Below are 26767 nucleotides of genomic sequence, written 5' to 3'. Positions count from 1 at the left end.
TTTCCGCCGCTGCGCAAACCCGGCGCCTGGGGCAGAGGGCGGAGTCTGTGCAATAAGGTACGGGGCGGGCGTGGAGACGGGGCGCGGGGGGAGGGGGCGGGAACTGAGGAGGGCGCGGAAAAGAGGCGGGGCGCGGGCGGAGGCGGGGCGCGGGCGGAGGCGGGGCGCCGGCAAGAGGCGGGGCGCGGGCAAGAGGCGGGGCGCGGGCAAGAGGCGGGGTGCGGGCAAGAGGCGAAGCGCGGGCGGAGGCGGGGCGCGGGCAAGAGGCGGGGCGCGGGCAAGAGGCGGGGAGCGGGCAAGAGGCTGGACGCGGGCGGAGGCGGGGCGCGGGCGGAGGCGGGGCGCGGGCAAGAGGCTGGACGCGGGCGGAGGCGGGGCGCGGGCGGAGGCGGGGCGCGGGCAAGAGGCGGGGCGCAGGCGGAGGCCGGGCGCGGGCAAGAGGCGGGGCGCGGGCGGAGGCGGGGCTCGGGCAAGAGGCGGGGCGCAGGCGGAGGCGGGGCGCGGGCAAGAGGCGAGGCAGGAGCGGGGGCGGGAGCGGGGGCGGGGGCGGGGGCGGGGCGGGGGCGGGCGCGGGCGCGGGAAAAAGGCGGGGCACGGGCGGAGGGGTGACGGAGGCGGGAGGTACCCGCCCCTGTGGACGGCGGCGTTGGCGGAGAGTTCCCGCCCCTGGGGAGGTTGGCGGTGGCGGAGGGAAAGGCAGGCGACCCGCGGTAAACGAGGTAGGCTCCCTTGGGCCCAGAGGGTGGGGTGAGAAACGGAACGATTTGCTGGGCGTATCTGCGCCTGTGCGAGGACTCCCGGGAATCCTTACAAGCATGGACAGCCCCGCGATCGGCCCTGTGAAGTGAGGTTCAGGAAGTAGGGGGGAAACGGAATAACCACGACGGGCTGTAAATGACCTGAATCCAAGGTCCGGGATTTAAAGTGCCTCCAAAGCATTGCTGTGTTTTAGCGATTTTTTTTTTCTTTCCTTTTAGTGTTTTTTTTTTTTTTTTTTAGAGACAGGGTTTCACCATGTTGGACAGGCTGTAGTGTTTTTCTTTTAGAGACAGGGTCTCCCTCTCGCCCAGGCTAGTGTGCAGTGGCACAATCATGGCTCACTGTGACCTGGAACTCCTGGGCTCAAGTGATCCTCCGGCCCTAGCCTCCCCAGTAACTGGGACTACAGGTTCCCTGCACCACGCTTGACTAATTTTTTCAGATTTTTATTTTATAGAAACGAGCTGTCGGTTTTTTCCCCGGCATGGTGTATTAATGATTTTTAGGAAAAGAGAAGTACTGGCAAATAGTGAGTGATTCTCTGGTGATGTGGGAACCTGCGGTGCTGTGAATATTCTATCTCTTGCTCTGCGGTGGTTACACAGATTTATGCCTATGAAAAAAAATTCACCGAGTCATACTCTTTTAAGATTTGTGCACTTTAGGGAAGTTTCTCCTCGATTTAATGAAAAAGTAAAACCAAAGCAGAAACTTTTGAAAAGGTGAGAACAGAGACTAGAACAACTTGAGGACTTGGACCACCAAAGGAGCACATCTACACTTCCTGTTTGTGAGCAAGAATTACTGTAAAATTTCCCTTCCTTAATTCTTGTAATGTGCACTTTTTTTGTGTTTTAGAAATAAACTTTATTTCTCCAGAAACGGTGTGTACAAATGGAGTCCATGCTGAGAAATTGTTAGAACAGCTAAGACGTTGAGCTCTGGAGTTGTAGACTAGCCTGGGTAACACAGGGAGACCCTGTCTCTACAAACTATTTAAAAACTAGCCAGGCATGGTGGCACACCCCTGTAGTCCCAGGTACTCAGGAGGTTGAAGTGGGAGGATCCCTTGAGCCCCAGTGTTGGCAATGGTAGTGTCATTGCACCACTGCACTCCCGCTGGGGAATAGAGGGACATCCTATCTCAAAAACAAACAAACAAAGTAAACAAACAACTAAGATGTGATTAAGTTATGCATGTGATTTAGTTATACACTTAGTTCAAGTTCGTGTGAAAGGAATAGAGTTGTGCTTCTCCAGGCTGCTGTGGCTCTATGATAAAATGATGCTTCTCTTTTGAGTAGAGAACTGTTTTTCGAAGCCTTGAATTTAGGTTCCGGAGTTTCTGAATGAAAATGAAGATGAGAACACTGCAACATTCTTTTGTTTTTCTGTACCCAATATAAATCAGATACTTTCTGCTGACCTCTCAGAAAACTCGGAGAGTCACCTCCTAATACCATCAGGGTCTTGCAAATGCCATTTGTCTACAAATGTTTGCTACGAAGTGAATTTCATGTTTCCAAGTAATGAGAGAAATGCCTCCTCCCTATATCCTAAGCATACTGAGGTCAAATTTGGCAATGAAAGGGGAAATTTTCCTGAAATACATGCTTTTATGCAATGTTTGCTATTTCACAGATGAATCATTAAATAGACCAATCAATAATAGCATGCTAGTATAATCCAAACTAATTTCACTAATGATTTAAAGGGAATGTTGGAATTATGGTGTTATATTGTCCTTAATATTGCAAAGTTGACATTGAAAGGACAGATGTTTTCCTCATACATTCAGATGGATCTGCAGTTATGGTCTGACAGCTGAAGAATAAGAAGTTCATAATTTAGAAAGGAGAACTGTATTTCTCATTAATGGTTTCAGACTATAAGGTAGCCATTCTGACTAGCTGAGCAGTGTAGCCTCCAGCCAGAAGCCAGAAACTGACACTTCCAGGGACAGAAAATTTACGCTGAGGAAGGTGGCTAAATATACATATTCAGTAAGCTGTAGGATGACTCATGAATATTTACAAAAGGAGGAAAGGTACCCATATGTAGCATGCACAAAAAATGGTAGTGTTAGCACAGTCAGAGGATGGAGTTTTTGGCCCTCTTACGTCAAAAGGTGAAGTAGAGGATAGAAAAAAAACCCTTACTGTGCATTCTCGGTAGACCGGTCAGAACCACTCTGGTCTGTAATGTCTGTCGGGCACAAAAGGAGCAGCAGCATCAAGGGGTTGCTTGATATCAGAGGTAGAATCTTTTGAAAGAGCTCGTTTCTGTTAAGTCCTTAGGGAACAAAGCCTAATTGTGGTTAGCAAGAGAAGAGGTATAGAGTTGTCAGCTCTATGACGCTCTATCTGCTCTTGGCCCAAAACTCAGTTTTCAAGGTTATTCTGGGGTCCCGTTAGCCAAGAAAATGTACAGTGAGCTGAGATCGTGCCACTGCACTCCAGCCTGGGCAACAAGAGCAAACTCCATCTCAAAAAAAGAAAAGAAGAAAAGAAAGTGTGCTTTCAATCAGTTGAGAGGCTTTGTATTTTATTGTTAGTTTGCATTCTACATGTCTTTTTTCAGTTTCCTTAGCGTGCATTTCCCATGCAAAAAAAGAAGCTATAGAAAATTATTTGAAAATACAAATGTATTGAGTAGAGATAGGATATTGAACCACAGTTCAATATCTACTTTAATTTGTTCTTGCTCCCTCCTGAAAATAATGGGATTTTTTTAAGGCATGAAGTATTAAGATAGCGGGGACAGGAGAGACAGAATTAATAAAATTTTGGAAAGTCAAATGCATGAGTGGGAAAGGATTTTGCAACTTCAAGGAAGCTGACTTCTAAACCAGCAATGAGGAAAGCCATTGAGCAGCTCAGTTTGCATTACAGAATCCCCAAATGCTCAGGATTAGCACCATGAAGGTACCTCCATGAAGTGTGAAAGTATGGTTGAAACAAAGAGGATTGTTTGAAATGCTAGTTCAGAACAGGCCAAATCTTCCGATCCCTTTCTCAATTTCTTGGAGCCAGGTGTGTACATCTCACCACACCAACAGGCTTTTGAGAGTTTATTTTCTGGAAAGGGTAAAACAAAGAGTATCCAGATTGAGAAGATGTAATACACAGTTGAGCGTGGGAGTATACAGAAAACAGGAGGATTAATTGAATACAGAAAACTGGATGCTGGGACCCTCATTCACTTCTCTTCTTCTTTTCCTATGTGAGTATGTAACAGAGGCTCCAATGAGTAAATCCTAGAGACAGGAATTGGGAGATCCATCTATGGAAAGTCTGAATAGCACAAGGAAAATAAAGACATTAGCTGGGCATGGGGCTGTGCACCTGCAGTCCTAGCTACTTTGGAGGCTGAGACAGGAGGATCACTTGAGCCCAGGAGTTTGAGGCTGTATTGTGCGACTACAGCACTTCAGCCTGGGTGACAGAGTAAGACCCTGCCTCTAAAAAAAAAAGAAAAGAAAAAGGAAAAATAAATACATCTAGATTTCCAAATGAAATCCACTCACATCACCCTACAGTATAAGCCCCGCCTACATTCTTCACCTTTATTTATTTTAGTACCTATTTGTTGTTGTTGTAAGACAAGGTCTTGATCTGTAGCCCAGGCTAGAGTGCGCTGGCACCATCATAGCGCACTGCAGCCTCAAACTCCTAGGCTCAAGCCATCCTCCTGCCTCAGCCTCCTGAGTACTTTGGATTACAGGCATGCACCATCATGCCTGGCCAATTTTAAACTGTTTTTGTAGAGATAGTGATCTCACTATGTTGCCCAAGTTAGTCTCAAACTCCAGGCCTCAAGCCATCCTCCTGCCTTGGTTGCCCAAAGCACTGGGCAACTGACAGAAAAAAAAAAAAAAAAAAAAAAAAGAAGCTTAAAAAATGAGAATTAAGGTAAATCTTTTAGAAAATAGTGCAGAAAAATGAAGATATAGAAAAATAGAAATAGAAAAAATGAGGAATTTACCATGCCATCTCTGAAGACTCTAGAGACAAATAACAGGGGTCCTAGAAAGAGAAATAAAAAAGCAGAGGGACAGCCAGGTTCAGTGGCCCACGCCTGGAATCCCAGCACTTTGGGAAGCCGAGGCAGGCAAATTACATGAGGCCAGGAGTTCGAGACCAACCTGGTCAACTCTCATCTCTATTAAAGATTAGCTGGATATGTTCATGTGCACCTGTAATCCCAGCTACTCAGGAGGCTGAGGTGGTCGTGATTTTTCACTAAACCTTTAGGGTGCCAACAGCCTATGGCCCCCACACTTCTAACCAAGAATTTGATACCCAGCAGAGCTATACATCAAGGGTGAGGAATAGTCCATGTTTTATACATGCAAAATCAGAAAACAGTATTTTTCTTTCTTGTGCTCTTTCAGGAAGCTCTGGAGGTTGGGCTTCACCAGTTTAAGGGTGGTCACTAAAAAACAACAACAACAAAAAAGAGTAAGACATGAAATAAAGAAAGCAGGATATTCAGACAAGAAGGAAATCTCCAGGATGATGATGAAGAGAAATCCCAGAAAGCTAGCTGTCTACCAGAATAGAGGGTGGTCAGGGCAGATTCCAGGAGAGAATTCTCCAAGATGATACTGAGACAATATGACTGGAGAGATAGAGAGTATATTGACAGGAAATTGGGACAATTGGCAGAATTTAGAGTTGAATTAGTAGTAAGCACATAGAAAGTTCAAATCAATCACCAGTGGCCAATGATTCAATCAATCGTGCCCACATGAAGCTTACATAAAAACTTTATGTAGCTTACATAAAAACCCAAGAGGATGGGGTTTGGAGAGCCTCCTAATAGCTGCAGGTGAAGGTTCCTGGAGCTGCACATCTCTTCATCTATATCCTTCACAGTATCCTTTATAGTAAACATGCAAAGGTAACTAAGTATTTCTCCGAGTTTAATTCACTCTTGCAAATTAAGCAAACCCAAAGTGGAGGCTGTGGGAACCCCAACTTGAAGCTGATCAAGGCCTGGACTTGTGACTGGTCTGTAAGTGAGCGGGGCATGTCTTAGAGACTAAGCCCTCAAAATATGGAATCTGACCCTATCTCCAGATAGGTAATGTCAGAATTACATTAGAAGACACCCAACTGGCGTCCAATATTTGGTATGCTGGGGGAAGAATCCCCACATTTGGTCACAGAAATCTTCTGTGTTGACGATTGAGATGTTAGAGTGGAGGAAACATTAGTGTTAAGCTATAACAATTTATTTAATGATTTCTCGTAATGTGTAGTAAGGGGTATGCCTCTACCACCAGACTCACTGAAAGTAATTTTTTGTATCACTTTTTATCGGATATTGGAGTGGCTAGGTAGTGACTCACACTTGTAATCCCAGCACTTTGCAAGGCCAAAGCAGAAGGATCCCTTGATCCCAGAAGTTCTTTGTTGCCTGGACAACAAAATGAGACCCCATCTCTATTAAAAAAAAAAAATACAAAAATTAGCCAGGTGTGGTGGTATGTACCTGAAGTCCCACAATCCTGGCTACCTGAAAGGCTAAGGTTGGAAGATTGCTTGAGCCCAGGAGGTTAAGGCTTATGGTAAGCCAAGGTCCCAAGCCCGGATGACAGAGCAAGAGCCTGTCTCTAAAAAAAAAAAAGAAAGAAAGAAAGAAAGATTAGCCGGGCGTGGTGGTGCACACCTGCAATCCCAGCTACTTGAGAGGCTGAGGCAGAAGAATCACTTGAACCCAGGCGGTAGAGGTTGCAGTGAGCCAAGATCATACCGCTGTACCCCAGCCTGGGCAACAGAGTGAGACTCCATCTCAGAAATAAAAACAAAAATTAAAAAAAAAAGAAAGAAATATTTTTAAAAAGTTCTACTGCCAAGAATAATAGGTTTTCATATAGCTCATCAATAGAATCCCAATGACCTTAAATGACAACATTGCAAATATTTTCCACCTAGGCACAGAAGACATACTCTTGAAAGACAAAGGTGCCTATGAAACTATGGATGGTAGAATAACTTCACTTGATATTGAAGAGTACCCCAATACTGAGGTACAGAAAAACCAAGTACTAACTCTGGAAGAATGGCAAGACAAGTGGGTTAACCGCAACACCGCTTTTCATCAGGAACAAGGACATCAGTAAGAAATATTTAGTGAATAATAGGGAAATGCTCTTATCAGAAACTGACTTTGAGATAGAAATAATAAGTATATATTATTTGACTAATTTTTAAGATGCACATTTAATTCTTCACATTTTTGTGTCTGAATCACAGTGCATCTACGGCATGATGTAATTTAATTGGCAGTGTCTTTTCTTTCCACAGTGTGTAAATAATGGTGTGACTTACAACTGGTAACATCTTACATTTATAAAATATGTTCTTGGATCCCCTGCACCATGTGTGTATTGGTCATGCATATTTATACCTACAACAGCTGCTCAAACAATGTTTATATTTACGATTCTTGATACTGAAAACCAGTGGTGTCTGACTTTGCTTTCCAATATGATGTGTTCAGATGTTAAAGAATTATCTTGGCCAGGCGTGGTGGCTTGTGCCTGTAATCCCAGCATTCTGGAAGGCCGAAGCAGGTGGATCACAAGGTCAGGAGATCAAGATTATCCTGGCCAACATGGTGAAACCCCATCTCTACTAAAAATACAAAAATTAGCTGAGTGTAGTGGCATGCATCTGTAATCCCAGCTACTCAGGAGGCTGAAGCAGGACAATCGCTTAAACCTGGGAGGTGGAGGCTGCAGTGAGCCGAGATCGTGCCACTGCACTCCAGCCTGGGGACAGAACATGACATCGTCTCAAAAAAAAAAAAAAAAAAAAATCCCTGTGGTGGGAGAAGAGAAGTTGCGAGAAATTAAAAAGCGAGCTAGGATGTTATGTGATGTACTAATAGTCCTCATAGTAGCAATTAGTCATTGGACCAGTGCAAAGTGGTCGTTATAGACATTCCTTGTTCTGGGCAGCCACGCCCATCTCCCCAGGAGATGACATCATCCTCATTGTAGGGCTGAGGGCCCCACAGGGTCGTGGGGTGTCCCTTATGCTGTGCTGAGGCACAGGATCCGAGAAATAAAGAGACAGGACACAGAAGTACAAGGAAAACACAGCTGGGCGCAGGGGGCCATGCCACCTATGAGTGGAGGAGTCAGGCGAGGCCCCGAATGTCCAGAAGCGTGTGTATTTATTGTGTATAGGTTAAGGGGCAGGGCAGTGAGTGAAGTCATCTTTAAGGATAGTGATAGGATTGTGAGCAATAAAACAAGGGGTCCACCCCCATTAGGTCACCTAGGCTAGGAGATGGACAGTGTACAGCAAGGGGTCCATTCCCATTAGGTCACCGAGGCATGGAGGTGGGCCGTGTGCAGTGAAGAGGGTGCAGTGTGCAATACCTCTATCTATGGGCAAGCTACTTCTAAGATTTATAGAAGGATGCTTTGAGTCACGCAGCGGTGACAGAGCTGTCAGGATCTACGCCACCTGCTGGCAGCTTCCAGTGAGTTCTATAAGAGAATGCTTTTTGAGCCAGCACAGTAACAAGAGCTGATAAAGTTTACAGTCACTAAGGTGCAATTGCCAGTCTGAGGGCAGCCTTCCACGAGAACTGGAGCAAGGTCCTACAACTTCTTTATCAGGAGGAGTGGCTCTCGCCCCAAGCCTGCCATACAGCGGATATCTTTATGATACTGAACGCTGCCGCCTGGGCCATGGATTCTTGTCCTGATATAACTGTTTTCCCCTTAAATCATGCTCTGCACTGTGTCTGCTCCAGACATTTCTCCAACTATAAGCTGCTTATTCCTTAATTCATGCTCTGTACTGTATCTGCTCTAGGCATTCCTCCAATTATGAACTAAGATATAGTTATATGTATATGGAAATAACTGAGTGGTGAGATTCTTTAGGCACTCATTCTAAGAACTAATATACGATTATATATAGAGGATTGTATAAAGGGAAATAACTGAGTGGTAACACTATAAACTGAGATATTCTCCAAGCCCTAAGTGTGCCAGGATTCTGCTTAGTTCTCCTTCCTCAGTGCCTATATGGAGGGTTACCCACATTCATCATCCCAGAAACATTGGGTTATCTCTGTCATGTGGATGGCCTTAGAAGAGCCACATCTCCACAGAGGGAATTACAAGAACTACAAGAGTTAACACTTCTCAGATTTACTTCTAAGGTTTGAGTACATGTTTAGAGAACTTACAGGAAACGAATATTGAAAATCCATGGCTCCAGAGGCTCCATCACCCCAAAATAGTATATATTTAGAGAATTAATAAAGAATTTTTGGCCAGGAGCAGTGAGTCATGCCTATAATCCCAGCACTTTGGGAGGCCAAGGCGGGCGGATGACGAGGTCAGGAGATCGAGACCATCCTGGCCAACATGGTGAAACTCCGTCTGTACTAAAAATATATATATATATAAATTAGCTGGGTGTGGTGGTGTGTGCCTGTAATCCCAGCTACTTGGGAGGCTGAGGCAGGAGAATCACTTGAGCCTGGGAGGAGGAGGTTGCAGTGAGCCAATATTGCGCCACTGCACTCCAGCCTGGTAACAGAACGAGACTCCATCTCAAAAAAAAAAGAATGTTCAAAACATACCCAAGAAAAAAAAAATTATTTTTAATTGCTAATCAGGAAAGCCCTAGGTGTAAGTCAGATTTACCACTGACTGGGTGTGTGTCTGAGCAAGTTATATAACTATTTCTTCATATGTAAGCTGGAGATTATAATAATTAATAGTATCTGCTTATTAAGGTTGTTGGGAATATTAAGTGAGATAATGAATGAAAAGTATTCACTTACCATACAATTGTCCTAAATTTTGTTTTTTCTCCTTAGGCTACTAAAGAAGCATTTAGATACTTTTCTTAAAGGCGAGAGTGGACTAAGAGTATTTTTTCCTCTCTGCGGAAAAGCAGTTGAGATGAAATGGTATGAGCAGATAAACGTTAACACAATTCTCTTGTCGTGATGAATTATTTGGATGATTTAACAGGCTGTGAGTTTAAAAACTCCATTTTTAGGAAATACACGGGAATTCCTTATTTTTCTATTAGTGATGTGTACATAATTGTAAATCATATTCTCAAACAGTAAGAAACAACAGAAACAGGTATGACCTAGTCTTTCTGGATTGAGTTTTGACATTTAAAAATCAGTTTGGAACCAATGGTGGGGAGGAAAACCAGCCTTCCTGCTTACATTTCCCGGATCCTTGTATGTGGTTCAGTTTTTGTAGATGGTTTAGGAATTTAGCTAAGTTAATTTTAGATATTTGAAATGGTGGTGGACAGAGAAATTCAAAATGAATTGCAGCTTTTTGGCAGGACAGGGTTCATAGTCCACAGTTCAGCTCAACCTTCTCCTCCCATCAGGGAACACAGGAGTTTCTGTTATCATGAATTGTTGTTATAAAACCAGTGATTAAGAAACTATTTCTTGTGAATAATTCTCTACAAAGAGTATTCACTTTAACAAGCCACTTTTACTGTCAGTTACCCTAAAGTCACCTCAACATCGTTCTCTATACAGCACTCTGTTGTAAAGATAATGTACAGATACAATCATACCTGCCAAGATGTGTATTTATTTATAAGCTTGAATGTTGAAAACTTTGATCACTGAGCAGGAAAGAAAAAAGAATGTATGTAAAGGTTAGTAAATGGGCCAGGTGTGGCGGCTCCTGCCTATAATCCCAGCACTTGGGGAGGCCCAGGCAGAAAAACCTCTTGAGCCCAGGAATTTGAGACTAGCCTTGGCAACACAGTGAGACCCTGCCTCAAAAAATAAATTAAAAATAAAAGATTAATAAATGTAAAATATAATAACTTAAAAATGGTCTGTTTTGAATATAAGTATCCGTGACTAACACGGAGTATGCATGCACTTTTGGGGAGCTGATTTTTAAGTAGAGACGATAGAATTACTACAGCCAGCCCACACTCCCACACTCAACTGTAGCGGAGAGCCTTTATTAGATGGCTGCTCTGACTTTAAGATTCAAGTGTGGGCATGAAATAGAGAATATTTAAACTATATTATTACACCTATATTTTAACCAACTCATTGAGCCATAAGAGATACTTTCAAAACTACCCTAAAAAAAAATTAACTCTATAAACAGACTGTCACACAATGTCATCATAAATAGTAACAATGCAGTACAAGCAGGTTTTGAGGGAACATTAGGAAAATGGTATGAAATAGCCAATTAAATGTGATTGTGTCTAAAGCCATTTGTAATTAAAATGTTACAAAAAATATCAGAACTGGCCATGTGTGGTGGCTCATGCCTTTAATCCCAGCACTTTGGGAGGCGAAGGTGGGTGGATCACTTGAGGTCAGGAGTTTGAGACCAACCTGGCCAACATGGTGAAAACCCACCTCTACTAAAAACACAAAAATTAGCCAGGCATGGCGGCACATGCTTGTAATACCAACTACTCAGGAAGCTGAGGCAGGAGAATTGCTTGAACCCAGAAGGCGGAGGTTGCAGTGAGCCCATGCACTCCAGCCTGGGCAAGAGTGAGACTCCGTCTTCAAATATATATATGTAAATACAGTTTTATATATATATATATATATATATATATATATATATATATATATATCTCAGAACTTTTGCTACTGTAATTACATGTAAGAAGTTAAGTTATGGTAATAGATGATTTTTCATTTATGTAACTGATCCATGTTTTGAGGTCTATACAGACATCAGATGTGAATAGAAAAGCTGACCATGAGGTAAGGACAAAAAGCATTAAAATGAAATGTTTAAGACATTTAGGTTTTGTTTTTTGTTTTTTTGGGAGAGTTTCACTCTGTCACCCATGGTGGAGTGCAGTGGCATGATCATAGCTCACTGCAACCTTGAACTCCCAACCTCAAGATATCCTCCCTCCCAACATGCTGGGATAACAGGCATACGCCACCACGCTTGTCCTTACTTTGTTTTTATTCCAGGTTGTAGTAAGCTATTCTTCATTCTTCTGTCTGTCAAATGGGAAATAAAAATGCATGCGGCTAATCTGAATAACGTTTTTGTTTACATTTTATAACTTCAAAAAATGTATGGAGAATTTTAAAACTCCCTGTATGTTTACAAATACCCTAGGAAATATGAAAGATGAAAGACAAGTTACTAATATGTTTCATTTTACAACTAAACAGTTCATCCTCTGCCCACATTGAAAGTATGTTCTCTTTTGTAGACAAAAGGTACAGTCAGTCCTGCTATACTTGTTTCAAAACTGAATTCTAACTCAGTTGATATATTAGGGAACAATCTGAGCATGAAATAAATTTCACATTTGTTTGAGTGTGATTTTACCTACAAGAAGCCTTAGGTAAAGGCAGAAAACTGCACCCAGTGGAACTAAGCCATGTATGAATGGACAGAATGCACAAACATCTCCCAGCTACCTCAGTAAACATTAGATCTTTTTCACAGTGAAGTGCCCTATTGTAGTATTTATCTATTTCTCAACCATTTAGCATGTGTAAAACTGTTACTATTAGGTTCCTGGTTTTTGTTTTGTTTTGTTTTGTTTTTTAACGTGGCACTAACAAAGGTTTTAAATGCTGTGCCCTCACTTTCCCTACCAGCATGGTGATTTTTGTTGCATGATTTAGCAAAGTGCAGCGATTTCAGAAAGGTACATGTTGCATTATAGCAGAACTATGTTTTTATTTCACTGGACATAAAAGCATAACTGTGCCTAGGTACTTGTGCTACTGGTGATGTTTTCTCTTGAGTCCAAGATCCTGAGACTGAATTCTGTTGATTATAAAACTTACCAGGACTATAATCCCAGCACTTTGGAAGGCCGAGGCAGGCAGATCACTTGAGATCAGGAGTTCAAGACCAGCCTGACCAACATGATGAAACCCCAAATCTACTAAAAATACAAAATTTAGCAGGGTGTGATGGGGCACACCTGTAATCCCAGCTACTCGGGAGGCTGAGGCAGGAGAATTGCTTGAACCCAAGAGGTGGAGGTTGCAATGAGCTGAGATTGTGCCACTGCACTCTAGCCTAGGTGACAGTGAGACTCTGTCTCAAAAAAAATTTTTTTTTTGAGGAAAAGCTTTTTCTCAAAATTACCAGGAAAAAGCTGGGTGCAGTGGCTCATACTTGTAATCCCAGCACTTTAGCACTTTGGGAGGCCAAGGCAGGCAGATTGCTTGAGGCCAGGATTTCGAGACCAGCCTGGCCAGCCTGGTGAAATCCTGTCTCTACTAAAAATACAAAAATTAGCGGAGTGTAATCCAGGCACCTGTAATTCCAGCTACTTGAGAAGCCAAGGCAGGAGAATCACTTGAACCCAGGAGATGGAGTTTGCAGTGAGCCAAGATTGTGCCACTGCACTCTAGCCTGGGCAACAGAGCGAGACTCCATCCCCCCCCAAAAAAAAAAAAAAAAAAGAAAAGAACTATTTGCATATGAAAAATATACAAATTTTTGGATAGCATTTATTTTAAGCAAATGGAAACCACAAGATTAGTATAGAAATGAGTGCTAATATTCTAGACCTGTTCACTTCAATACAGTAGCTATTAACCACATGTGGCTATTTAAATGTAAACTAAATAAAATTTAAAATTCAGTTCCTCAGTCACAAGGAGCCAAAGTGATTAATGGCTGTTTTATTGGACAGCACAGATACAGACATTTTCATCACTGTAGAAAATTTTTTAATGGACAGTACTGATTTAGAGAACTGAAAAGCATTTCCTCTAGTCAAATCAATTTGCATTAAATGAGTATTTTAAATTATATATCTATCATTACATTCCAACTGTTCCATATATAAAAATAAGATATATATGATTTTCCAAATTTTTATTGTTTCCTGATAAGTCAGTTTTTCAGAATTTTTTTAAGGTTTGAAAATAATATAGATGTGCTTTCCTGCATGTTCTTTGAAATCCTGTGAACTTTAATTCATATAAATGCCTTTAAATTAAAGAAAATATATGCTTACTACAATATAACCCTTTATTTAGTCATTTGAACACATAATTTAAGTGTAAATGTATCATTTTATGCAGGTTTGCAGACCGGGGACACAGTGTAATTGGTGTGGAAATCAGTGAACTTGGGATACGAGAATTTTTTACAGAGCAGAATCTTTCTTACTCAGAAGAACCAATCACCGAAATTCCTGGAGCCAAAGTATTTAAGGTTTGTTTTGGTTTGGGTAAATAATTGTATCCATAGTCCCACAAACATTTTTCTCAGCCTGAGTATTGTATGGTTACCATATATGTGTCTTATGGTTTCTATTTAGCACACAGATTCACCCTAGGCATTATATAGTATAAGGAGTAAGGGCTTAAGAATACAGGTGATAGCTACCTAAATAGATATAGACATACATATGTAAAAGCTGAGGTCGAAGCCTCTCTGTACTCAAGTTTTTAGTTTTTTTTCTATTTTTATTAACATGTATTTCAACATGTGCCAGGCTCTGCCTATGATGTTGAAAAGGTAACACAGCCCCCCACCAAAATATACATATCTATATATCTATATATCTATATATATAGATATAGATATAGATATCTTGGTTAAGGAGAGAAGAGAAACAGAGACTAAGCTATTTGTAATGTATGGAGCTAAGAGTAAAGACACAGAGTACTAAGGGAAGAGATGGGAGTTACCTGCCTAGCCTGGCGGTGCTTCCTGAAGCATGATGACAGATAGAGCTGCAATCAGGCAGGGCCTGGGTCCACGGTCTTCCTGATGCTTCCGGACAGACCCCTGCTCTGCCTCCTATGTTCACATAGTTCGCCGGCACAGAACCATAACACAACAGGCCATTCTGGACTGTAATGTTTCTCTGTGCCCATACTTCACTGCTCTAGTCTGTCCTCACCGTGGTCAGAGACTGTGTCGAATTCAAATCTACTCTCTAGAACCCAGGATAGGTGTCTTTTCTACTAGGTGCTTGGCAAATAAATGCTCATTGGCTGAATGAATGAGTAAAAATGTAAGAATCAGCATGATTGCACATTTCCTGACTAACTTAAAATACCTGACTTTTCAATATCACCTTGCTTGGTTATTGGTTGACCTACAGATTTATCTTTAGCAGAGTAAAAATATCACTCTGCTTAGCTGGGCACGGTGGCTCACACCTGTAATCCCAGCACTTTGGGAGGCTCAGGAGGGTGGATCACCTGAAGTCAGGAGTTCAAGACCAGCCTGGCCAACATAGTGAAACTCCGTCTCTACTGAAAACACAAAAAATCAGCTGAATGTGGTGGTGGGCACCTGTGATCCCAGCTACTAAGGAGGCTGACGCAGCAGAATTGCTTGAACCCAGGAAGTGAAGGTTGTGGTGAGCCAAGATCATGCCATTGCACTCCAACCTGGGCAACAAGAACAAAACTCTGTCTCAAAAAAAAAAAAAAAAAATCACTCCGCTGAAGGAAACATTGCTAGAATTTTATAGCAAGCTCTGAAGTGAGTAACAGCCAACTGATCTTCAAGGTTGTCCTCTATGATTTTCCTCTGAGTTGGCCCAAAAGAACCCCACACGTTTTAAAAGAAAAAAATAAGGTGTCAGTAAAGTGCAGTAAAATTATTTACTTTCATTATGTTTAATTAACACATTCTCTAGCGCAGGCGTCCCCAGACTTTTTACACAGGGGGCCAGTTCACTGTCCCTCAGACCGTTGGAGGGCCGCCACATACTGTGCTCCTCTCACTGACCACCAATGAAAGAGGTGCCCCTTCCTGAAGTGCGGTGGGGGGCCAGATAAATGGCCTCAGGGGGCCACATGCGGCCCGTGGGCCGTAGTTTGGGGATGCCTGCTCTAGCACCTTTGCTTTGCTTGGGCCCTCTTTCCTTGACTATTGAAGTAAGTACTAAGTAAGTTAAAAAATTTTTTTCTTCATTATTTCATTACAGAGTTCTTCGGGGAACATTTCATTGTACTGTTGCAGCATTTTTGATCTTCCCAGGTAGGAATGAATACTACATCTGCACCTTAAAAAACTTGAATGCTTGCTAGGCAGCACAGGCATGGGAGCGAAGGTCTCTTCATCACTCTCCTCCACTTGTGTAACATCCACAAAGCATTTTTTTTTTAATGTCTGTTCTGCATATATTTTTATTACACACTTGTCTGCACACTTTAATGTGTTTTGTCTTTGGTTAGCTCCCAAACTATGGGAAACTGAGGCAGCTAGGGAAAAAGAAAGGTGAGTGAAACAGTGTCTTCTACCTTGCACGTGAGCCTATAATAGAAATGAATTTCAAGTGGTGTAGGGAGGTGAGAGCTCATCTCCTCAAAGTCCCTGATACCTGAGCCAGAGGCTGGGAGCAGAGTTGTCACACACTGTTCTTTGTTCCTTCTTCATGCCCCCTCATCGTAAGGATGAGGAAGCTGCTGCCACAGGCTCCTAAAACCATGACGGGCTGGATAGCTCTCCACACCCAGGTCCACACATAAGGACTTTATGAGGAAAAGCAGACCTGAAATCCTAATAACTTGACAATTGGTGAAGTACCAGCATGCGCCATGGGGGGCATTGTTCATCTTGTTAAAGATTCGATTTTACTCCCATAAAATGTTTTTTCTCTTTCTTGCAGGACAAATATTGGCAAATTTGACAGGATTTGGGATAGAGGAGCATTAGTTGCCATTAATCCAGGTGATCGCAAATGGTAAGTAATTTTTTTTATCTTTTTCTTTTTTAGCCTTCTTAATTTTTTAGTTTATTATGCTTTCTCTGGGTTCTAGAAAATCAGCTAGACTTTTATGAGTTTGAAATACCTTATTATATTTGGAATTCTTAAAAACCTAAATCCAATACCAGCTTTGCTTAAAAAGTATAGGATCTGGCTATAAAGACCTGGGTATAAGGCTATAAGGCTTGTGGCTCTATCACTTTCTTTTTCTTTCTTTCTTTCTTTTTTTTTTTTTCTGAGATGGAGTCTCAGTCTGTAGCCCAGGCTGGAGTGCAGTGGCATGATCTCGGCTCACTACAACCTCCGCCTCCCGGGTCCTGGTTCAAGCAATTCTCCTACCTCAGCCTCCCAAGTAGCTGGGATTACAAACATGAGCCACCTTGCCCAGCTAATTTTTGTGTTTTTTAGTTTCACCACGGGGTTTCACCACGTTGGCCAGTCTGGTCTTGAACTCCTGACCTCATGATCTGCCTGCCTTGGCCTTCTAAAGTGCTGGGATTACAGTCGTGAGCCACGGCACCTGGCCGGCTCTATCACTTTCAAGCTGTGTGGCCTTGGTCCGACTATTCAGCTTCTCTAAGCTTTGGTTTACTCCTGCAAAATGGGAATATTTCTGTGATACTAACACAGTCCTCACAATCTCCGCTGATAGAACCAGGTAATACCTACTGGTCACTTACCTATGCCAGGTATTGTTCAAAATACTTTATGTGGGCTGGATGTGGTGGCTCATACATGTAATCTCAGCACTTCGGGAGGCCAAGGCAGGACTACTTGAGCCCAGGAGTTTGAAACCAGTCTGGGCAACAAAGCAAGATGCCACCTCTACAAAATATTTTTAAAATTAGCCGACTGTGGTGGTATGTGCTGATAGTCCCAGCTACTCAGGAGGCTGAGGCAGGAGCATGAACCCAGAAGTTCAAAGCTGCAGTGACCTATGATCATACCACTGCACTCCAACCTGAATGACAGAGCAGGACCTTGCCTCTAAAATATTTGAAAAGAAAAAAAAAGCGGGCCAGGTTCGGTGGCTCAAGCCTGTAATCCCAGCACTTTGGGAGGCCCAGGTGGGTGGATCATGAGGTCAAGAGATCGAGACCATCCTGGTCAATATGGTGAAACCCCGTCTCTACTAAAAATACAAAAAACTAGCTGGTCATGGTGGTGCGTGCCTGTAATCCCAGCTACTCAGGAGGATGAGGCAGGAGAATCGCCTGAACCCAGGAGGCAGAGGTTGCGGTGAGCCGAGATCGCGCCATTGCACTCCAGCCTGGGTAACGAGCAAAACTCCATCTCGGAAAAAAAAGAAAAAGAAAAAGAAAAATAGTTTATGTGGTTTAATATTTAATTCTGTGAGGTATAAGCTACCATTCCATTATACAGATGAGGAAACTGAGAACAAAGAGGCTAAGTTACTTGTCCAAAGTTAGCTGGTATGTGACAGAGTTGAGATTCAAAACCAGAGTGTTTGGCTTTAAAGTACACACCTGTGGCCGGGAGTGGTGGCTAACGCCTATAAACCCAGCACTTTGGGAGGCTGAGGCAGGCGGATTACCTGAGGTCAGGAGTTCGAGACCAGCTTGGCCAACATGGTGAAACCCCATCTCTACTAAAAATACAAAAATTAGCATGGTATGGTAGTCTGTAATACCAGCTACTCAGGAGGCTGAGGCAGGAGAATCACTTGAACCCAGGAGGCAGTGGTTGCAGTGAGCCAAGATCATGCCACTGTACTCCAGCCTGGGCAACAAGAGTGATACTCCTTCTCAAAAAAATAAAATAAAATAAAGTCCACACTCATGATTCCTTTGTTAGACTACCTCAAAGGGTTGTTGTGAGAATTGAAAGAAATGAAATATGTGGGAAGTATCTTGACATCTGTAAAGAACTGTAAAAATAAGAGCTGTTATTATTGAAGCATTTGTTACTGATGTTTTTGGTGATCATTCTTATTACCCAGTCTTTTTAGAAAATAAAATTAAAATATGAAGAAGCATACTGAGTAGAACGTGACCACATCTATGTACTTTTCCAATTCAAATAATGTCATTTATATACTTACTTGGATATAGCATGTAAATATTGAATTATTTAGTTGTATGGAACAGACCCATCACTTAGGCAAAAAGGAGGCTGGGCGTGGTGGCTCATGGCTGTAATCCCAGCACTTTGGGAGGCCGAAGTGGGTGAGTCATGAGGTTAGGAGTTCGAAACCAGCCTGGCTAACATAATGAAGCTGAGTATCTATAAAAAGACAAAAATTAGCCTGGAATGATGTCATGCGCCTGTAGTTCCAGCTACTTGGGAGGCTAAGGCAGGAGAATCACTTGAACCTGGGAGGTGGAGGTTGCTGTGAGCAAAGATTATGCCACTGCACTCCAGCCTGGGCAACAGACCAAGACTCTGTCTCAAAAAAAAAAAAAAAAAAAGGTTAGGCTTCATATCAGTGAAGTAAGATTTTTATTTTTAAAAATTATTTCATCAGTAAGGCTTATTGCCAAACCTAATCGTTTTAAATTAGACCATGCCACATCTTAAGTATTATGCTCCTGTTTCCCCCCGTTTGTCACCGCCCCTCCTTTATCTCTTTTCTGGAACTCCCGTCCTCCCCCCATGCCTAAAACAAAAAGTCATGATTCCCCAAGGAACCACCATCCTTGGCCATTCACTCTCCTCTTATGCAAAATTTGTCAATATTTGTCCTACCAGAAAGAAAAAAAACATTTTATGAGAGAAAAATCAAATCTTTAATGATCAATTCTGTTACTTTCATCCAGCTGTTCAACAGATATTTACTAAGTTCCTGCAATGCTCTAAATATATGCCATGCCAGAAATGGGGAAAATAACTGAATTATTATACGTGGCATTTGCTCTGACCATCTTTATATTTCCAGCACTGTTCTTTCTCCCAAACATCCTCATCACGTGTCCAGTGTGTGCTTTGCATTTTCCATGTGACATCAGTGTCCTTTCACAACTCAAAATATCACTGAGACCTCTGTCTCCATATGACACATTTGTATACGAAACCCCATCTGTTAATGTCTAAATTTGTAGATGTTTCCCACTCCCTAAAGATGTTCATCCACTTCTTAGAGGTTAGTCTTTCTAGAGGCTCTGGTTGGCATGGTAAAATCCACCAAGCAGTGGGAAGCAAACTGAAAGTCACCAAGTGCAGACTAAGAGCAGACCCAGCACTTTGGGAGGCCGAGGTGGGTGGATGACCTGAGGTCAGTTATTTCCCCAGTGTCTGGCATAGTATATATTTAGCGCCTAGTAAGAGCTTAATAAATGTTTTTTGAATAAGTGAATGGAAGACGTGAACTGCACTCTGAGCAAGGGCGATATTACTTTACTATGTACTGGTAGTATCTTAGGGGTTTTTTTGAGACAGAGTTTCACTCTTCTTCCCCAGGCTGGAGTGGAATGGCGTAATCTCGTCCAACCGCAAATTCTACCTCCCAGGTTCAAGCAATTCTCCTGACTCAGGCTTCTGAATAGCTGGAATTACAGGCATGTGCCACCATGCCTGGCTAATTTTGTATTTTTAGTAGAGATGGGGTTTCTCCATGTTGGTCAGGCTGGTCTAGAACTCCCAACCTCAGGTGATCCGCCCCCCTCAGCCTCCCAAAGTGTTGAGATTACAGGCCTGAGCCACCGCACACGGCCGTATTTTAGTATTTTATGTATGTGCTGGTACTTAGTATCTTAGTTCTTTACGCACTGGTACGCAGTATTTACTACGTTAGCACATCATCCTGGTGCTCTCGTTAGGACTGTGTGTCTTCTGCTTAGATCGCACATTGTCAAGTACTAATATATTTTCTGCTGTGACTCTCGAGTTCTTGCCTAATGTAAACCAGTAAGGCACACCTCATTTTTCTGTATTTTCTGAGACTGGTTGAGAGAGAAAAAGTTCACATTCTAAGAGGAATGAAGTCTTTCAGTCCTAGGAAACCCTGCCAAACCAGTCTGACATGACCTTCCTGGTGACAGCAAGTTTCTTCTGAAAAAGAAGAATCGGAAAATTAAAAAGTAACAGTTTCTGTTCAAAAGTTTGCTTTGGTCTGGTTCTTTCACCTACAGGGAAGAGTGATCCACTGTTGAATTCTCACAAACTGTAAGGTGGTTACTAGTCTTATCCTCATTTTATAGGTGAGGAAACTGAGGCACAGATAGGTTAAGAATTTTGTCAAGCTTACATAGCCAGTCAGAAGGGCTGGGTTTTGAGCTTGGGCATCTCACAGAGTCCACACTCCTAATCTCCACATTAACCTCACCAGCTTCTCACAAACCTCTATGCCAGGCGTCCCCAAACTACGGCTCGAGGCCCTGAGGCCATTTATCCGCCCCCCCGCCGTACTTCAGGAAGGGGCACCTCTTTCATTGGTGGTCAGTGAGAGGAGCATAGTATGTGGCGGCCCTCCAACGGTCTGAGGGACAGTGAACTGGCCCCCTGTGTAAAAAGTTTGGGGACGCCTGGTCTAGACAGAGATCACAGTCTAGCCAGGCCCTGTAGAAACTGGAGTGCCAAGAGCCCAGGCTCCTTCCTCAGAGTGGGGAAGAGTATCCATCTTTGTCCTTGGCCTGTCTCTCATGGCGTCTCTACTTCCCTGCCTGCTTCTCCCATCCTCTCCTTATCCCTCTGCTTCCTCCGTTTCTATTTCCACCTAGCTGACTTGCCTTCAACCCTCAGCCTCCTTGCGCCTATCACCATACAACACAACTCCAGCTTTCACTAGGACCACAGCTAATTAGCACTTCCTCTTTGGTCTCTCAATTCAATTTCCAGGTGAGTCATCTGATTGGTCAACTCACTGTCTGTACCTGGTCTGGCCCTGACTTCTCCTTAGTCTATTGATGGGTCCTATTAGCATCAGCTTCCCACTCTGATCCAATCAGACCTGGCTCCCTGAGGCTTCTACTCAAAGGACAGTTGTGTTGTACTCATGGGTCATGTCACACTTGCAGAGCTTTAATTTCATGCCACCTTTTTTTTTTTTTTAGTTTGGCCTGCTTGTTATTTTCATTTCTCTCTAATTAAATAGAGGAAAAGAATGGTGTTTTCTCTTACATAAGGCCCCTGGAGAGGTCCCAGTAGCCAAGGATATTTCTTAAATCGCAGCATCCCAGGCCCCACAGCAAACTGATCGCATCTTTTCTTTCAACAAGCACCTGGTGATTCTGACACCCAGCCTGTTCTAGAAATCACTGCCTTGGAGCACACAGGCATCCAAGGTCAGCTGGTCCTCCAGTACCACATCAGGCCAGAAGGAGCCTCTGCCCATCCTTATGTGATATCTTCTGCTCTGATAAACTCTTGTGGAAGCAGGCCTCGATTTGATTCCCTTCTGGACCAATTTCCAGCTTAGGCAGGGGCCGTAATTTGCTAAACCCATTTCTCACTTTTAAAATGAAGATCAACCTCTCGTGATTATTAGGAGAGTTAAACTCAGTAATGTCAGTCAAAGCAACTTCTGGCTTCGTTCCCTGCCTTTTGTCCCCTCCAGCCTTTGTCTGTGTAGAGAAATGTAACAAATACCTTCTTGTGTTCTTTTTAGCTATGCAGATATAATGTCATCCCTCCTGGGAAAGAAGTTTCAGTATCTCGTGTGTGTTCTTTCTTATGATCCAACTAAACATCCAGGTAAAGTTGTTGGGTGTTTCTTTTTTCTTTTACCAGTTGCCTAGTTTCTTAATGTCAATTCTATGACATAGATAAGATATATTTTCCCCTAATTTATCTCACAGGAAGCATACTGCATATATACAGGGAGATATTCCATATTTAGCTAATGGGAATAAGCATTTTTTTCTTTTCCTATGTTGCACATGATTTTCTGGTATTCCTTTCCCATTTTGTTTACCATTCATAACTCAGACTACAGAAAAGGGAAGATATGGATACTGCTGATATAGAAGAAAAATCTCATGAGTCATATTGTGAGGAAGGAGGAATGTGGTTGGATATTGCATATCCACATCACCCACACGGGTAGTGACGTGTTAGGCAGATGCCTTCACATACGCAACACATCCTCATAAGAGCACAGGGTGAGAGGCGGACATGGGCGGGTGGGAGTTGTGCAGGAAAAGCTCTAAATTATTGTCCTTTTTTAATTTATGAAGTTTTATAATCTATCTATTGCATTCTTGTTTTGTTTTGTTTTGTGTTTGAGACTGAGTCTCACTCTGTCACCCAGGCTGGAAAGCAGTGACGTGATCTTGGCTCTTTGCAACCTGTGCCTGTCAGGCTCAAGCAGTTTTCCTGCCTCAGCCTCACGAATACCTGGGATCACAGGCGCATGCCGCTATACTCGGCTAATTTTTTTTTTGTATTTTAGTAGAAACGGGTTTCACCGTGTTGCCCAGGCTGGTCGCAAACTCCTGAGCTCAGGCGATCCACCCGCCTCAACCTCCAAAAGTGCTGGGATTATAGGCATGAGCCACCACGCCTGATCCATTGCATTCTTTTATAAGTATTTGTTTTGAATCTGTCGAGGATATGTTTTCCTCTGGACTGATTTTAATGCATTCGAACATTGAAACTTAACCTTTGTCATGGCTGGACTTGTAAAGGGAGAAAGAAATACACAGACTTAATTTGTAAGAATCTCCTTTTTGATTTTTAACTAGTTTTTTACATGCTTGTTTGTAAATATTTACATATGTTAGTATTTTTGGTTTTTGGTTTGGTTTTGTTCTGTTTTTGAGATACAGTCTCTGTTGCCCAGGCTGGAGTGCAGTGGTGTGATCTCAGCTCACTGTAACGTCTGCCTCCCGGGTTCAAGTGATTCTCCTGCCTCAGCCTCCCAGGTAGCTGGGATTACCGGCCTGTGCCATCACACCCAGCTAATTTTTATATTTTTAGTAGAGATGGCATTTCACCATGTTGGGCAGGCTTGTCTCACACTGTTGACCTCAGGTGATCCACCCTCCTCATCCTCCCAAAGTGCTAGGATTCCAGGTGTGAACCACTGCGCCTGGCCAGTATTTTGCTTCTGTTTGAATAAATCGGGGTCTTAAAAACTCATTAAAAGATGAGACCTAGCGTCCCTAATTAAATCTGAGATAATCAAAGGGAAATAGAAATTAATAGAGGCAGAAGTTAGGTCTGCTAATCTGATTTCAATCCCATTCATGGATAGGAGGCCTAATGAGGAACGTTAGGGAAGAAAACACAGCAGGCCCTGTCTGGAGGTGGAGGCTGAGAATACTGCTCTTAGAAGTGGCGGAAGCTCAGCTTCCTTATAGTCTATATCCTGCAGCAGAGCAGGAGGGGTGTATAAAACGTAGGTGAGTGCAGGAGTTGGTAGAAAATCGGTATGTCGGAACATGATTGAAACCCCAAAGGAATCTGCTGATGGACTCCACTCTGATTTCAATGAGCCAAAGTCCCCCGACTGGCTTAGCTGTCTCATCTAAGCTGGAGATGGTTACGATGGGTATGTAACATTGCCCTCCTCTCAGTAAGCCAGTTTAATTCTTCGGTATGAGATTTGTAAAAGAAGAATTATAAGAACATGCCATATCATCACCTATTTGGATAATAAAGTTGTGTTATACCCCCAAGTACCCCCAGGTCACTAGAAATCAACTGAGAATGTATTTCTCTTTTACCTAGGTCCACCATTTTATGTCCCACAAGCTGAAATTGAAAGGTTGTTTGGTAAGTTTGCAGACTTATGCTGTAAGTTTTTAAATAAAGTCAAGTTAACTCTTTTGGGCCGGGCTTGGTGGCTCATGCCTGTAATTCCAGCACTTTGGGCGGCCAAGGTGGGCAGATCACTGGAGGCCAGGAGTTCGATACCAGCCTGGCCAACATGGCAAAACCCCATCTCTACTAAAAATACAAAAATTAGGCCTGTGTGATGGTATGTACCTGTAGTCCCAATTACTTAGGAGTCTGAGGTATGAAAATTGCTCGAACCTGGGAGGCACAGATTGCAATGAGCCAAAATCATGCCAGTACACTCCAGCCTGGGTGACAGAATGAGACTTCATCTAAAAAAACTGTTGTGAACAATTAGTATATTATTTATTAGTATCTAGAGTATGTATATAAAATTTAAAAGAGATCAATAGAAAATTTAGAATAGAGTATGTATATGAAATTTAAAAGATAGAGATCAATAGAAAATTTAGAATAAAAATTTCAATGTTTTATTGAAAATTTTTTTTCTTAGAAAAGGAACTGATCTCTGTAAATATGCTATATATATATATATATATATATATATACACACACACACACACACACACACACACACACGTATGCCATATGCTTTATGTTAAGGGCATTTGAACTTTTCTAGAGAGATGGTATATTTATATTTATTTGTTTATTTTTGAGATAGGATCTTGCTCTGTCACCCAGGCTGGAGTGCAGAGGTGCAATCACAGCTCACTACAGCCTCAACCTCCCTGGCCACAGTGATCCTCCCACCTCAGCCTCCCAAGTATCTGGAATCAGAGTCATGCACCACAATGCCTAGCTAATTTTTTTTTGTATAAATATATATATATATATATATATATATATATATATATATACATATTTTTTTTTTTTTTTTTTTTTGTTGGAGAGATGAGGTTTCACCACATTGCCCAGGCTGGTCTCAAACTCCTGGGCTCAAGTGATCCTTTTGCCTTGGCTTTCCAAAGTTCTGGGATTAGAGGCATGAGCCACCACGCCCAGTGGTGTATTTATTTTTACCCTTGGGAGTTAAAAGTTATAATAACAATTTAGAGTTCAGGAAATTTCCCCTTAGCAGTCCTTTGTTTTGATTAAAAAGAAGTGAAAAATCTTTAGTATATGCTGTTTTTAAAATAATTTGAAGGTTTTGTTTTGAGATGCAGTTTCCCTCTTTTTTTTTTTTTTTTTTTTTTTTTTTTTTTTGAGACGCAGTTTTGCTCTTGTTACCCAGGCTGGAGTACAATGGCACGATCTCGGCTCACTGCAACCTCCACTTCCTGGGTTCAGGCAATTCTCCTGCTTTAGCCTCCTGAGTAGCTGGGATTACAGGCACGCACCACCATGCCCAGCTGATTTTTTTGTATTTTTAGTAGAGACGGGGTTTCACCATGTTGACCAGGATGGTCTCGATCTCTTGACCTCGTGATCCACCCGCCTCAGCCTCCCAAAGTGCGAGGATTAAAGGCTTGAGCCACCGTACCCGGCCAGAGTTTCCCTCTTTTTGCCCAGGTTAGAGTGCAATGGTGCAATCTTGGCTCACTGCAATCTCTGCTTCCTGGGTTCAAGCATTTCACCTGCCTCAGCCTCCCAAGTAGCTGGGATTATAGGCATGCACCACCGCACCTGGCTGATTTTGTATTTTTGGTAGAGACAAGATTTCACCATCTTGGCCAGGCTGCTCATGAACTCCTGACTTCAAGTGATCCACCCACCTCAGCCTCCCAAAGTGTTGGGATTACAAGTACGGCCAATTTGAAGTATTTTTAAAAGAACATCTGATGTCATTCTTCATTGTATTTTAACGTGTTACTCTTTCTTGTTTCAGGTAAAATATGCAATATACATTGTCTTGAGAAGGTTGATGCTTTTGAAGAACGACATAAAAGTTGGGGAATTGACTATCTTTTTGAAAAGTTATATCTACTTACAGAAAAGTAAATGAGACATAAATAAAATTAAATTACATGGACGTGTTTTTGAGGAATTGAAAATTATGCTAAGGCCTGAAAATGTGATGGATACATTTTTTAAATTGTTTATAAATCATATGATAGATTTTTACTAAAAATGGCATACAACTTTTAAGAAGAAAAAGATGTAAATTAAAGTAGCTCATTTGATGAGTAGATTATGATGTGAAAGATTATAGCTGTGTGTCCTAAAGATTGCAAGATTTTTTTTGGCAATCAGCATGTGTTACCTGTACAATTTTAAAAAAATTTAATGCAATGCATGTTAAATATAGTACACATAAAAAAGCTGACATTCTTTATGAAATTTAGAATTGTTGAAGAAAGATAACACTTCCATAGGGTTCAAGGTGGTCCAAGAGTTATATAAAAGATTAGCTTTTACTATAAACCCTGGTCTTTTACTCAAATCCTAGCATCCCTTTTCACATGGTTTCTCCATATATAACAGAATCAAGAAACAGATTTTAATTAAACAACCTGTACCACAATCAAGAAACAAATAAATTTTAATTAAACAATCTATATGGAACAAAACATTCTCAAATTCTAAGAATAAATTTTTCTTTAAGTTTTTTCTGAGTTTGGCAGTTGTTTCTTATAATTTAATCTGTTTAAATGATCAGG

General features: G+C 42.1%; 2 protein-coding genes across 5 annotated transcripts in view; one reads left to right on the top strand and one right to left on the bottom strand.

The window, feature by feature from the left end:
* KDM1B (lysine demethylase 1B) overlaps positions 1–26767 on the bottom strand; it is a 106504-nt gene that overhangs the window by 72748 nt on the left and 6989 nt on the right. The gene's annotated exons all lie outside the window — the stretch shown is intronic.
* TPMT (thiopurine S-methyltransferase) lies at positions 11–26722 on the top strand. Of its 3 annotated transcripts, none has more exons than XM_074398502.1 (9): positions 11–57; positions 6699–6882; positions 9613–9705; positions 13825–13957; positions 15690–15742; positions 16374–16448; positions 22036–22121; positions 24099–24143; positions 25996–26722. In XM_074398502.1, the coding sequence occupies exons 2-9, from the start codon at positions 6743–6745 to the stop codon at positions 26106–26108; spliced, it is 738 nt and encodes a 245-aa protein (XP_074254603.1). In that variant the 5' UTR covers positions 11–57; positions 6699–6742; the 3' UTR covers positions 26109–26722. The 3 variants fall into 3 exon arrangements, with proteins under 3 accessions (XP_074254603.1, XP_074254602.1, XP_003927366.1); XM_074398501.1 differs by lacking the exon at positions 11–57 and adding an exon at positions 608–710; XM_003927317.4 differs by lacking the exon at positions 11–57 and adding an exon at positions 608–719.

This window comes from Saimiri boliviensis, chromosome 4, assembly GCF_048565385.1.
Source record: "Saimiri boliviensis isolate mSaiBol1 chromosome 4, mSaiBol1.pri, whole genome shotgun sequence".
In the NCBI taxonomy this organism is placed as follows: domain Eukaryota; kingdom Metazoa; phylum Chordata; class Mammalia; order Primates; family Cebidae; genus Saimiri; species Saimiri boliviensis.
This window is presented reverse-complemented; position numbering and strand designations above follow the sequence as displayed.

Coding starts and splice junctions, on each gene's coding strand:
- TPMT (XM_074398502.1), top strand. CDS start 6,743: ATGGATGGTAGAATAACTTCACTTGATATTGAAGAGTACCCCAATACT. Junction 13,958..15,689: donor CTGGAGCCAAAGTATTTAAG/GTTTGTTTTGGT, acceptor ATTTCATTACAG/AGTTCTTCGGGGAACATTTC. Junction 22,122..24,098: donor TGATCCAACTAAACATCCAG/GTAAAGTTGTTG, acceptor TCTTTTACCTAG/GTCCACCATTTTATGTCCCA.